Consider the following 13,759-nt stretch of genomic DNA (forward strand, 5'->3'; position numbering starts at 1 on the left):
TAAGGATTGCAGTTTTGAGCATTTGTTTATCAGCTCCTGTCCCCCAGTCACTGAGAGCTGGCTCTACGGGCAATGAGTCCCCTCTCGTTACTGGGCTTGCTGGTGGACTGAGGGGATGTTTGCAGATCATAAGACCCTGGGGCGGAGAGTGGAAGGGCAAGGCGTGGGATTGAAGTAGGACACAGAGTAAATTGAAGTTGTGGCTGAAATCAAAGGTGGATTGGGAGAATGAGATGCTACACACCTGTTTCAGGTCCCTTAGTGGGTTGTAGCACTGGTCAGCTGTTCTTGTAATAACTGAAAGATAGACCCACCAAGCAGGCAGGTGTTGACATCAGACTGTAGATCAGTGGTTCTCAACCTTCTGGCCCTTTAAACACAGTTCCTCATGTTGTGACCCAACCATAACATTATTTTCGTTGCTACTTCATAACTGTAATGTTGCTACTGTCATGAATTGTACTGTAAATTTATGATATGCAGGATGGTCTTAGGTGACCCCTGTGAAAGGGTCGTTCGACCGCCGAAGGGATCGCGACCCACAGGTTGAGAACCGCTGCACAGGATCAAAGCTGTTTCTTGCCGGTGGTCACTTAAACTCTCTGGGTCTCCATTTCCTATAAAATTGAGTGATAGAGCTTGCCTTGCAGGTTCTCAGAAAGACTTTTAACTCAATGCGACGATGCTTTGTAGAATTTTTTGTAAGCGCTCAGTCAGCACTGAAAGACCTATATTGACTGCACAAGAAGTTACTTTTAAGTGCATTACCCCCCCCCTTAAAGTCTAACTTGTTAATTCACCTAACTATCTTTTCCAATTTTTCAAATTCTGCTAAAAGGTCAATTAAGAGATTAATCTGCTGAAATATTCTTGATCAGTGGGATCAAGAACATTTGGACACAATAAAATCCAGTTCCTTTGTTGCAAACACATGCACTAAAGGGGAATGCGTTAATCACTTCAATGGATAGAAAACTTAGTCTCATTCTCTCCCTAGAAACGAGAAACAGAAGGGTTGCCATGTGAGTTCATATAGATGACAATGTCTGTTTTATTTCTCCAGCCTCTTCCAACAGCCAGAATATGTTTGCACATCTTATTTTTATGATGATGACAACTGTTAGATCTTTTGGGGAGAACTGCTATATACTAGGCAGTATGCTTTGTCTTTGAAATAGGAAGGATATAAGACAAAAACCGTATATAATGAATCTCGTCTTCAAGAAAGACTGCTTGCCCTGACTGGTTTGGCTTAGTGGATAGAGCGTCGGCCTGCAGACTGAAGGGTCCCAGGTTCGATTCCAGTCAAGGGCATGTACCTTGGTTGTGGGCACATCCCCAGTAGGGGGTGTGCAGGAGGCGGCTGATCAATGTTTCTCTCTCATCGATGTTTCTAGCTCTCTATCCCTCTCCCTTCCTCTCTGTACAAAAATCAATAAAAATATTTTAAAAAAAGAAAGACTGCTTATTGGAGGAACTGAATGAGAGTAGCTGGATTTTTAGAGATGATGGGGAACTAGGGAGAACTAAATCACATATTTGGCCCCATGTTTATTTATTCAAGGCCAAAATAAGAAATGCATGAGGAAGGAATTCATTTGGGGCTTTTTAAGAAATAATTAGCTAAATAACTAGCTAAATTGGAGACATAGGTGTGACTAGCAGTCAGCAGTCCCATGCTAATCAGCTGCAGAATTATGCTCAGTCATTCATCTGAATTGGTATAGTAGTTTTTCATAGTTGTAGCTCGTCTCCACAGATGCTTCTCTCTGCTGTCATGAGCCATAAGAACCAGTATTCATGTTCTTGTGTACCCCCATCCCCCCCAACCCTCTGAATCTGGATGGGTCCTGTGACTCACTTTTATCAAGTATTACACAGTAGAGGTGCTGCTGTGTGATTTTCCAGGTTAGCTAAGAATCTTTGCATATCCCCCAGAGTTTCTTGGAATGCTTGCCCTTGTGATACTGTCTCTCAGAAACTAACTGCTCCGAGAAGTTCCAGCCACATAGAAGGTCACATAACCCACACAGCCATGAGATATAAATTTTACTTTAAGCCATTATTGTGGGGGATAGTTTGTTACACATCAGTAGATAATTTTTTGTTGTTGTTGTTTTTTTAGATACCAAATATAAGTGGAATTATATGGTATTTGTCTTTCTCTGTCTGACTTATTTTTACTTAGCATAATACCCTCTAGATCCATCAATGTTGTTGCAAATGATAAGATTCCATTCTTTTTCACTGCTGAATAATATTCCATCATATATATGCACATCTTCTTTATTCATCTATTGATGGACATCTAGGTTGTTTCTGTATCTTGACTATTATTAACAATGCTGCAATGAATATGGGGGTATATATATCTTTTCCAATTAAAGTTTTTGTTTTCTTTAGACAAATACCCAGAGGTGGAATTGCTCAATAGTAAGGCAATAAATTAGAAGGATTAATACTGTTAAAATGTCTTTATTGCCTAAAGTAATATACAGATTCAGTGAAATCCCTATTGGAATACCAATGACATTTCTCTGAGAATTAGAACAATTAATCCTAAAATTTATATGGAATCACAAAAAACCTTGAAGAGCCAAATAAATGTATTTGGTAGAACTGAATCAAACAGATTATATTCAGTTTTTTAGGATGAGGAAAATAAATGATCTTATCTAATAAAGAAGGAATATGCAAATTAACCATCACGCTGTAATGGTCAAGATGGCTGCGCCCACAGCGGAGGCAGGGATTCCGTAACACAAGATGGCTGCACCCACAGCAGAGGCCGAGTTCCCGTAAGGAGCCTTAACAAGCAATCAGCAGAGACCTGAGGCTGCATGGCGCTGGGTCCCCCACTTGGTAGGGCTTAACAGGGGACCTCAGGCCGTGTCCCCCTGCCCTGGCACCGGGCCGGGGGACCTGAGGCAGGGCTTGACAGGGGACCTCAGACCATACCTCAAGATGCGCCCCCCTCCCCGGTGCTGTGCCAGGGGACCTCAGGCTGCTCCCCCCACCCCAGGCCGGGGGACCTCAGCCATCCCCCCCCACCGGGGAACCTGAGGGTGCGCTGGGGGATCTGAGGCTGTGCCCCCCACCCTGTGGGGCTTGACAGGGGCCCTGAGGCTGCACCCCCCCCCCACCCTGCAGGGCTTGATGGGGGATCTGAGGCTGCACCCCCCACCCGGCAGGGCTTGACAAGGGTGAAGCTGGCTGGGTCTGGGTCTGGTGCGATTTTGAGGAACCATGGGTGGGCGGGGACTTGACTCTGGGTCCCGTGGTGTGCCCCAGACTCTTGACAGAAGGAAGATTATCATATACATTTTACTAATTTTCTTTCATCTCTGACACTTCTATTATAGAGAAAAGGCAAATAGCATTATTAAAATATTTTCTCTAATTAATCCCCTTTTAATGTGCACAAATTTTGTGCACCGGGCCACTAGTATAAAATAAGTCATAAGAAATGCTCTTTTATACTCCTATCTAAAACCATTTTCAATGTTTTACAAAATGCTCGTATGACAAATACAAAAAGCTACAACATACTCTTATGACTTCTGCTGCAATTATCAAACGTACAATTTTTCTGTGCCAATCTTAAAAGTACAAATACTGAACTACTAATTTTTGTTATTCATATATATTTTTATTTATATACTTTTAATGAGATCATTGCCAATACATACATTATTTCCTTTAACTTTATTTTTACATTAAGCCAATGTCTGTCATGCAGCCATCAAAATCCTTACAGTAAATTACACAGGTTTGTAGCCTAATTTTGACTCTAGCTTTGTACACAAGGAAATCTTGAGAAAGAACAAAGTGAAAATTATCTTACTCCCTGATATCAAACTATACTACAAAGTTACAATATCCAAAACCATATGCTATTTTTAATTTTTTGAGGAATCTCCATAGTGTTTTCCATAGTGGCTGCACTGATTTACAATCCCACCAACAGTGCCAAGGGTCCCCTTTTCTCCACATTCATGCCAGCTCTTGTTAGCTGTTGATTTTTTTCAAATAACAGGTAGTTATTCTGATAGGTGTGAGGTTATATCTCATTAAACTTTTAATTTTCATTTCCCTCATTAGTGGTGTTAAGCACTTTTTCATGTCTGTTGGCCATATGTATGTCCTCTTGGGAGAAATGTCCATTCAGGTTCCTCTACCCATTTTTTAACCATACTGTTTGATTTTTGGTGTTAAGTTGTATGAGTTCTTTATATATTTTTATTATTAACCCTTTATCAGATGTATCATTTGCAAATATCTTCTCCCATTCAATAGGTTGTGTTATAAATTTGTTGATGATTTTCTTTGCTGTGCAAAACTTTTTAGTTTTATGTAATCCCATTTGTTTATTTTTTCTTTATTTCCTTGCTTGATGACATATATCCTAAAAGATATTACTAAGAGTGATTTCAGAGAGTTTACTGCATATGTTTCCTTCTAGGGGTTTTATAATTTCAGGTGTAACATTTTTTTTTTAATTTTTATTTTTTTAAATAAATGCTTTTAAAATATTTATTGATTGATTTTTAAAGAGAGAGAAGGGGAGAGGGAGAGGGAGAAGGACAGGGAGAGGGAGAAGGAGAGGAGGAGAGGAGGAGAAGAGGAGAGGAGGAGAGGAGGAGAGGAGAGGAGAGAAGGAGAGGGAGAGGGAGAGGGAGAGAGAGAGATGAAGGAGAAATATTGATTGATTGCCTCTCATATATGCCCTGACCTGGAATAGAACCCACAACCTAGATATATGCCCTGATCAGGATTCAAATCCACAACCTTGGTGTATGGGACGATGCTCCAACCAACTTAGTCACCTGGCCAGGGCAGTATAATACTGTTTTGATTATTGTAGCTTTGTAGTATAGTTTGATATCAGGGAGCATGTTACTTTCCAGATTGTTCTTTCTCAAGATTTCTTTGGCTCTTTGAGGTCTTTTGTGATTCCATATAAATTCTAGGATTAGTTGTTCTAATTCTGAGAAAAATTCCATTGGTATTTTACTAGGGATTACATTAAATCTGTATATTACTTTAAGTAGTAAGGATGTTTTAACACTTTTAAGTTGTCTAATCCATGCGCAAGGTATATCATTCCATTTATTTGTATCTTGTTCAATTTTTGTCTTCAATGTGTTATAGTTTGAAGAGTACAGGTCTTTTACTTCTTCAGCTAAATTTACTGCTAGGTATTTTATACTTTTTGATGCAATTATGAATGGGATTATTTTCTTACTTTTCTTCTTTTGATTATTTATTATTAGTGTATAGAAACATTTATATATTGATTCCATATCTTGCAACTTTATTGTAGTCATTTATTTGTTCTAAACTTTTTTTTGGTGGAATCTTTAGTGCTTTCTATATATAATATCATGTTATCCACAAAAAATGAGAGTTTTACTTCTTCCTTTCCAATTTGGATGCCTTTTATTTATTTATCTTGTATGATTGCTGTGCCTAGGGCTTCAAATACTATGTTGAGTAGAAGTTATAATTATAGGCCTATAACTTGATTACCTCTGTAAAGACCTTATTTCCAAATAAAGTCATATTGTGGAGTATTGGGGGTTAGAACTTAAACATATCTTTTTTGGGTGACATAATTAATTCATAACAACCTGAGACCATAATGATTCAAAGGAACAAAAATTTTATTTAAATTGGTAGTTTAATACGAAATATCTTCAGAAGGATATGAAATTAAATATATCTGGAGTCACATGGTATAGTCTTACTTTTATATAATGTCCTTCTAGAACACTAAACTTATAGATATTCCTTTATTATTTTTAGGAAATTTGAAATATAAAAATACAAATCTAAATAAATGTAAATAAGTAACCCCTAGTGTTCTTATTTTAGTCAAAACATTCTGCCCCAAATTGATTTATCTGATTTTTATAAATTTATTTATTTTCTAAATATAAATTTATTGGGGTGACATTGGTTAATAAGATTATACAGGTTTCAAGTTCACATTTGTATGACACATGATCTGTATATTATATTGTGTGCTCACTACACACAGTCGAATCCTCTTCTGCTACCTTATATTTGGCCCCCTTTACTCTTTACTGCTTCACAGCCCTTCCCTCTGGTAATCACCATACTGTTGTCTGTGTCTGTGAGGTACAGACACATATATATCCCACATATGAGAAAATCATATGTTTCTTAGCTTTTTCTGACGTTTTTCGCTAAGTATAATATTCTCAAGGTCCATGCATGTTGTTGCAATGGCAGTATTTCATCTTTTATTATGGTTGAGTAGTATTCTATAGTATATATGTACCATATCTTCTTTATCCAGTCATCTATCAAAGGACACGTTGTATGTTTCCATATCTTGGTCACCATGAATAATGCTGCAATGAACATAGGGGCACATATATTTTTGCGAATAAATGTTTTCAAATTTTGGGGGTAGATACCTAGAAGAAGGGTTGCTAGGTCATATAGTAACTCCATTCTTAACTTTTTGAGGAACTCTGGACTTTTTTCAATAGCGGCTATACTATTTCCACTAGCAGTGAACGGGGTTCCTATTCTCCACAACCTCTCCAGCACTTGTTCTTACCTGTCTTGTTGATAATAGCCATTCTAACAGGTGTGAGGTGGTATCTCATCGTGGTTTGATTTGCATTTCCGAATAGCTAGTGACATTGAGCATCTTTTAATATATGCTTTTATGTATATGCTGTTGTATGTCTTTTGGGGAGAGGTATCTGTTCAGGTCCTCTGCCCATTTTTTAATTGGATTGTCTGTTGGTTTGATGTTGAGTTATATGAGTTCTTTATATATATGGTGTCCCAAAAAATGTATACACACACTTGAACGATTATGAAGGCAGTGTTTATTGAAATACATTTCATTTTCAAAATTGAGCTATCAGCTGTTAAAGTGTGTATACATTTTTGGAGACATTCGTTTGGATATTAACCCCTTTGCAAATATATTTTCCCATTCGGTTGGTTACCATTTTGTTTTGTTGGTGATTTCTTTTGCTGTACAGAACTTTTTTAGTTTGCTATCATCCCAATCATTCATTTTTGCCTTTACTTCCTTTACTTTTGGGGCCAAATTCATAAAATCTTCTCTAAAACCAAGGTCCATGAGTTTAGTATCTATGTTTTCTACTATGTAATTTATACTTTTGGATCTTATATCTAGATCTTTGATCCATTTTGAATTAATTTTTGTACATGAGACAAACTGTAGTCTAGTTTCATTCTTTAGCAAGTGGCTTTCCAATTTACAAGCACCACTTATTGAAGAACCTTTCTTTTCTCCATTGTGTGTTTTTGGGTCCTTTCAAAAAATTACTTTTCCATATACATGTGGTTTTATTTCTAGGCTGTCAATTCTGTTCCATTGGTCCCTGTGTCTGTTTTTCTGCCAATACCATGCTGTTTTGATTATCATTGCTCTGTAGTATAATTTGAAGTCAGATAGTGATACCTCCAGTTTTGTTCTTTTTTCTCTGAATTGCTTTGGCTATTCAGGGTATTTTATGGTTCCATACAAATCTGATGATTATTTTTGTTCGATTTCTTTCAAAAATGACATTGGAATTTTGATAAGGATTGCATTAAATCTATATTGCTTTACATAATATGAACATTTTAATCAATATATGTTGATTCTTCCAATCCATGAGATGGAATATCTTTCCATTTCATTGTAACTTTTCCAATCTCTTTTAATAATGCTCTGTAGTTTTCAGTAGATAGGTCCTTCACAGCATTTGTTAAGTTTATTCCTAGGTATTTTATTTTTGTTGTTGCCATTGCAAAATTAATTGTTTTTTATTTCTTTTTCTGAAATTTTATTGTTAGTATATGGGAATGCAGTGATTTTTTACATTGATGTTTGTATCCTGCAACTTTACTATATTTGTTTACTGTTTCTACTTGTTTTTTGGTGAAGTGTTTAAGGTTTTCTATGCAAAGAATCATGTCATCTGCAAAAAGTGACATTTTTTACTTCTTAATTCCCAATGGAATTCCCAATGGATGCCTTCTATTTTTTTCTTTTGCCTGATTGCTCTGGCTAAGACTTCCAATACTATGTTGAATAAGAGTGGTGAGAGTGGACATCCTTGTCTTTTCTTGATCTTAGAGGAAAAGCTTTCTGTTTTTCACCACTGAATATGTTATTAGCTGAGGGTTTGTCATATATGGCCTTATTTTGTTGAGGTACTTTCCTTCCATACCTATTTCATTGCCTGTTTTATTCATAAATGGTTGTTGCTCTATCTGGTTTTAATAGTACTGTATTATATTACAAAAATTTTTAACAGAAAATTATATTCATTGAACTGTTTTAAAATTCATAATGGAACTGTACCTAATTAGTCAACAACAGTTATTGAGCAACCATGAGTAGGTACTATATTCCCCAAAGAGAAGAAATATAGTAGACATGAGTCATGTCCTTAAGGAGCTTACAGCATAATGAAGCAGACAAGATTCACACACACACATGCATACACAGACACAGAATACTCATAATAAAGAAACCAATTTATTTTACAATTCTTTTTATCTCCACTTTGATGTCTATTTTAATTTTTCCTCTGATTTTAAATTGGTTGAAAATTCAGTTCATATCTGTAATTTTAATTTTAATGTCATGGTTTTTAAAATGTTAATGTTGATTAAAACTGCCTCTACCAAAATCATTTTAAATCAACCTCATGAGATTGTGTTTTTATTACTAAGTAAAATTTTATAAAGGTAAAATACCACATGCTAGTAGTATGTGTCAATTAATATTGGCTATTATTAATGACTATATCTGCTGAAAGTATAGCCAAAATCATTCATCATGTAGGCCCTTTGCCTGCAGCGCTGATATTTTTGTGGTCAACTGTGTAGCTCACCTTTAATCCTATATAATAAATGCCTAATATGCTAAGTATCCAGTCATTCAGTCGCCCATTCAACCAATCAAAGCATAATATGCTAATGATATGCTAAGGCTGCTCAACCACTTGCTATGATGTGCACTAACCACCAGGGGGAAGATGCTCCGACCAGTAGGTTATCTTGCTGCTGGGGTTAGGAAGGTCAGGACTGAGCAAGAGGGGCCAGGCACACCCTGGAGTCCTCCTGTGGTCCCTCCCTGGCTGGCCAACCTCCCGCATCCCTCCCAGGCTCCAATCGTGCACCGATGGGGTTCCTCAGCCTGGCTTGCGCCCTCTTACAATCTGGAACCCTCTGAGGGATGTCAGAGAGCTGGTTTCGGCCCGATCCCACAGGCCAGGCCGAGGGACCCCACTCGTGCATGAATTCGTGCACCAGGCCTCTAGTGTTATATAATTTACAAAAATTTAATCCAAAGTGTTTCTTATGAGAAGCCTTATAACGTTGTTATTTTTAAAGTAAGTAGGAACCATAATTCCAGAGAATTCTTAGGCACTTAATGGAAACATGTGGTCCTTAAAGACACATACAAATATATATTTTGTTAGTTGGGAAAGACCCAAAGAAAAATATCCCGATGATGCCATTTGGTTTCAAGGAGATAAGAGTCTAAAAAGCATTCCTTTGGGCCAATAGATCTTCACTGAGAGGTCCTAAACATCTCTAAATAGTAATTTCCTCCCCCTGTAATGTATTGATATTAATACCTTCTTCCCAGATTGCTTGAACTTGAGTATATGTAAATTCCTTTATGTTGTGCCTGGTATATAACAGATGCTTACCGAAAGTGACAGCCAGTGCCCAGCCCCTTCTGTAGCCTCCCATGACCTTAATTTCTTGCTAAAATTGGGCGCCTTCCTAGGTTAAAACACACACAATGAAATGGAAAAATCCTGTGCATTTCTTTTATAGTAATTTAACTCTAAATCTGAAAAAAAAAATGGAATTTGAAGAAAAAAAGTGGACTATATGGTCCTTGCCCCCTCTGTTTACATATGGGCAGTTTCAGGGGGCCAGGTTTTCTTTTGTTAGCATATTCCCTCTGGCAGAACCTTCCAGAAAGCTCCAGTTTGGCGAAGAGAAGGACACCAGGCTTTCCAATCGCGTGGTGCTGCTTGCCGAGGGAAGAGGCAGAGGTCCGCCTGTATAATCCGATTTCATCAACTCACACTAATCACTACTGATAGTAGCAGAATTTAGCCTGGATCTGCTTATTTAATCTGGATTGGCAGGAGGGGAAAGAAATGGGATGCAAGGACACAGAAACAAAGGGAAAAGAGCCAACTCCGATTTCCAGCCTTGCTCTTCCATCTGGGGCATCTAATTTCCTCCCCTCTGGGGCTTCTGTTTTTCTTACCTTATAAACAAATGGGACTGGTTGGTAGGAGACCAGCCTCTCCCTGAGCGGTTCATCAACAACAGGTGCACTGGGAGCCCCTGGGTCAGCAGAGAGAGCAATGCCCACGGTGTGAGGCTGCGCAGAAGGTACTTCCAGGTACACATTGTACCTGAGACTATGTATTATTTATTGAAACTGAGCTCTGCATTCTCTTTATTCTCTGGGCAGCCTTGGAGTCGGGCGCCTCCTAAAATGGATGCCACCAGCAGCTAACCTACAGGCTCCCACATGCTACTTGCTTTCACTCATTTCCTTTCCAAGGAATTGGAAGCTGTCGCCGCCAAGCTCCTTATTAAAGCTTGGGGAGTAATTGGGAATGGCAGTTTAGCGACTGAAAGAGGAATTCCTCTGTGATTTTGGACGTCACCACATGGATTCAAGATCCGTTTTTTGAGGAAATACTCCACTTTGGATTTTATGGATCTATAAACGATACACATGTTGTAGCTTCTGTCTCTGTATGCGGAGTGATTATGTGTGTCTTCACATGCTTAGTGCTGAGAAGAAAACTGGGTTACCTGGAGGTTATCTTCATTGTTACTTATGATGCCTGTGGCTGGCAAACCAAGGGACTTTTGGCATTTGGGTGACAAAGACATTTGGAATATATTCCATTGGATTTCCCATGTTGGTGCCACTGTTTCTGGCCACCTCCGTACTGCATGTTGCCATGCTAAAGACACCTAAGGGAAAAAATGTCTCCTGGGTAAGTAGACGATGATTTTCTGTCTCTTAAGATGTTGTTTTAAAGCAGAAATGTGTGATTTGAGAACTTAAAGGCATCCAGTGGTTTCATGTTCATAGAAACAATTGGGAGAACTTCAGAAAGTATTGACTTAGAAAAGCAGACAAATATTTTCAAACATGTTAAAAACCCTTTGGCAAAAGCATGGTGGTGTGCTTGCTAAAGTCTGAACTATAAGACATGGAAACTCACGGTTTGTTCTGCATTTTTAAGTTGCTTCATATTCATATCCATACACAGAATTGAAAATGCATCAATACAAAGTCAAGGTTATCATGGTAAGATGTTTTTAACTCCAGAACTGTTGGTGTTCATAAAGATAGTTTAGATTTCTTTTGGGTGTATTATGTCACCTTTCAAGGGTAGGATGAGCAGAGTTGTTATTATTTGGGGGACACTCTTGATATCTTCCTTGGTTTTTAGAAACAGGATAGCAATAGATATTTCTCAATGTTACACATCTAATTACTAGTAATTTATGTCGATCAAAATGGCCATGCGTAGTGCAGTTTAACATCCCAGAGATAGACGTGGCATGTTGATCCTAATCAAATTTGACTATTTACTGTTGTTTCAAGTTCATTTCCTACCAAGAATAGAAAGATTAGATTGAGCTCAAAATAATGAGAACAATCTGTAACCTCTAAAGAAACAAGTGGCTTTAGATCCCTGCTATCAAGTTTAGAGAGCTTAGTACATTAAAATTAATGAGCAAATGGATTCCCTTCTATTCTCCATCTAAAGTTGTTTCTCTAACACCATTGTTTTAGTCAGCACCCACATATGTAACCCAACTGTACTCATCAGGGAATTTATTTTTATTTATTTATTTGAAAGTATATTTTTAACGATTTCTGAGAGGAAGGGAGATGGAGAGAGAAATAGAAACATCAATTATGAGAGAGAATCATTGATTGGCTGCCTCCTGGGTGTTGAGCCTGCAACCCGGGCATATGTCCTGTTCGGTAATCAAACTGTGACTGCCTGGTTCATAGGTCAACTCTGAACCACTGAGTCACACCGGCCTGGCACGGCATTTATTTTTATAACAGGATTATGGCTTTCTTAAATTAACTCAGGAAAAATAAGTGATTCCATATTTTTGGTCCAGAAATAATTTTTACTACTTAACTTGAAGATAGTAAATCATTCTTACTTGATATGAAATGTCACAATGTTTATCTGAAGATGATGGTTGTGTGTTTTTCTTTCTGTTGTGGATAGTTAGTCTTTATAGTACTTAATTAAAAGTGAGATATCGTTCCCAGCCAGTGTTGCTCAGTGGTTGAGTGTCGACCTATAAACCAGGAGGTCACGGTTCAATTCCTGGTCAGGGCATATGCCTGGGTTTCGGGCTCAGTCTGGGGACTATGCAGGAGGCAGCCCATCAGTGATTCTCTTTCACCATTGACGTTTCTATCTCTCTCTCACTCTCCTTTCCACTCTGAAATTCATAAAAAATATATTTTAAAAGAGACATATCTTAGTTTAAGCACAACTCCCAGAATTAGTTCCAAAAAAATTGACAAGTTATTTATTATTAAATATTAATATATTTTAAACTCAGTGTTATTGGTGTTATTAATTTTCATCTCCTCCTAGAATAATCAAAATATATTATTCAGAGACCCTTGGCCTCGACAGTGAGTTTCTTCCCTCTCTGTACAGATGGCTCCAGTGGCTAATTCTGCAGCCCGGCTGGGTGTCTGCCACCTTCTCCCAGTACACAAACACGGAATAGAGGGAGTGGGTTCAAAAGTACACCCCTCCTTCATCTGATGAATCGGGTTAAAAGATTACCTCTTCCAAAGCAGTGCCGGCCTAAGGAGGGTTTCTGCCATGAGGGCAACACTTGAAACAATTTTTTTGTAAGTTTCAACTACCATTGGGTTTGGTTTACTTCCGACTCAATTATTCTGATATTTTTCAGAAAATGTCAAGTTGTTGGCTAAAGCTTCATTACCAGTTATTTTAACAGAGTCAGAGTACTTGTATTTTTTTAGGTTAAAATTTTCTCTGTATATTCCATTTTCTTACAAACGTCTCTGTACCCGAGTTTGTCAAAGCAAAGTTTACAAGTTTAGTTACTGTGGCATTCTAGGGAATACATGAATTTGTTTGGTGTGTGCTGTGTCATAAATCAATAAAGATGTTCATTAGTATTAAAAATGCCTCATTTTGAATGTATGGGGTAGCAAGCATGAGTTTGACATGCGTGGTAGAGAGACACTTTCAAATGTTGAGTATCACTTCCATTTTAATCAGTTGTGGTTGGTTTAGGCATTGAACGGCATCTCTCTGAGTTCTCTGGCTATGTGGAGTGAAACTGGTACTCTAATTTGCATTTGAACATTCATTTAGGCTTGAGTTCAAGAGGAAAATAAAATGATTCATCTTATCTCACAGTGTAGAGAGGGGTTTTTATACTTCTGTATCCCTGGTTCCTCTAAAGTATTTCTTAGACATACTTTGCCCCATATGATAAGCACAAACATGTATTGCTGAGGGTCACAAGCTCAGAGGGAAACACCACCTATATTTTCCTGGTGCCTATGGCACACCTGTGGGAGTGTGGTATTTGGACAACTGCTTAAACCATGCCTGAGAGTTTTCCTGGCTGTGAAATGAACAAGAGGGGAGTAACTACTTATTTCTCTGAGATGAGGTGAGGATTCAAG

At 37.9% G+C, this 13,759-nt stretch overlaps 1 protein-coding gene across 6 annotated transcripts in view; it reads left to right on the forward strand.

Annotated features, from left to right (window-relative positions):
* Window positions 1-13,759, forward strand: part of CACNB2 (calcium voltage-gated channel auxiliary subunit beta 2) — a 358,754-nt gene that overhangs the window by 129,751 nt on the left and 215,244 nt on the right. The window contains exon 1 of one of the 6 annotated variants that reach the window (XM_059660607.1): window positions 10,333-11,042. The exons of the other annotated variants lie outside the window; for them this stretch is intronic. Within the exon in view, the coding sequence (XP_059516590.1) occupies window positions 10,962-11,042 (81 nt within the window). The 5' untranslated portion in view covers window positions 10,333-10,961. Of the gene's footprint in view, window positions 1-10,332; window positions 11,043-13,759 lie in introns of those variants that run through there. 6 annotated transcript variants of the gene reach the window in all.

This window comes from Myotis daubentonii, chromosome 1 (assembly GCF_963259705.1).
Source record: "Myotis daubentonii chromosome 1, mMyoDau2.1, whole genome shotgun sequence".
In the NCBI taxonomy this organism is placed as follows: Eukaryota; Metazoa; Chordata; class Mammalia; order Chiroptera; family Vespertilionidae; genus Myotis; species Myotis daubentonii.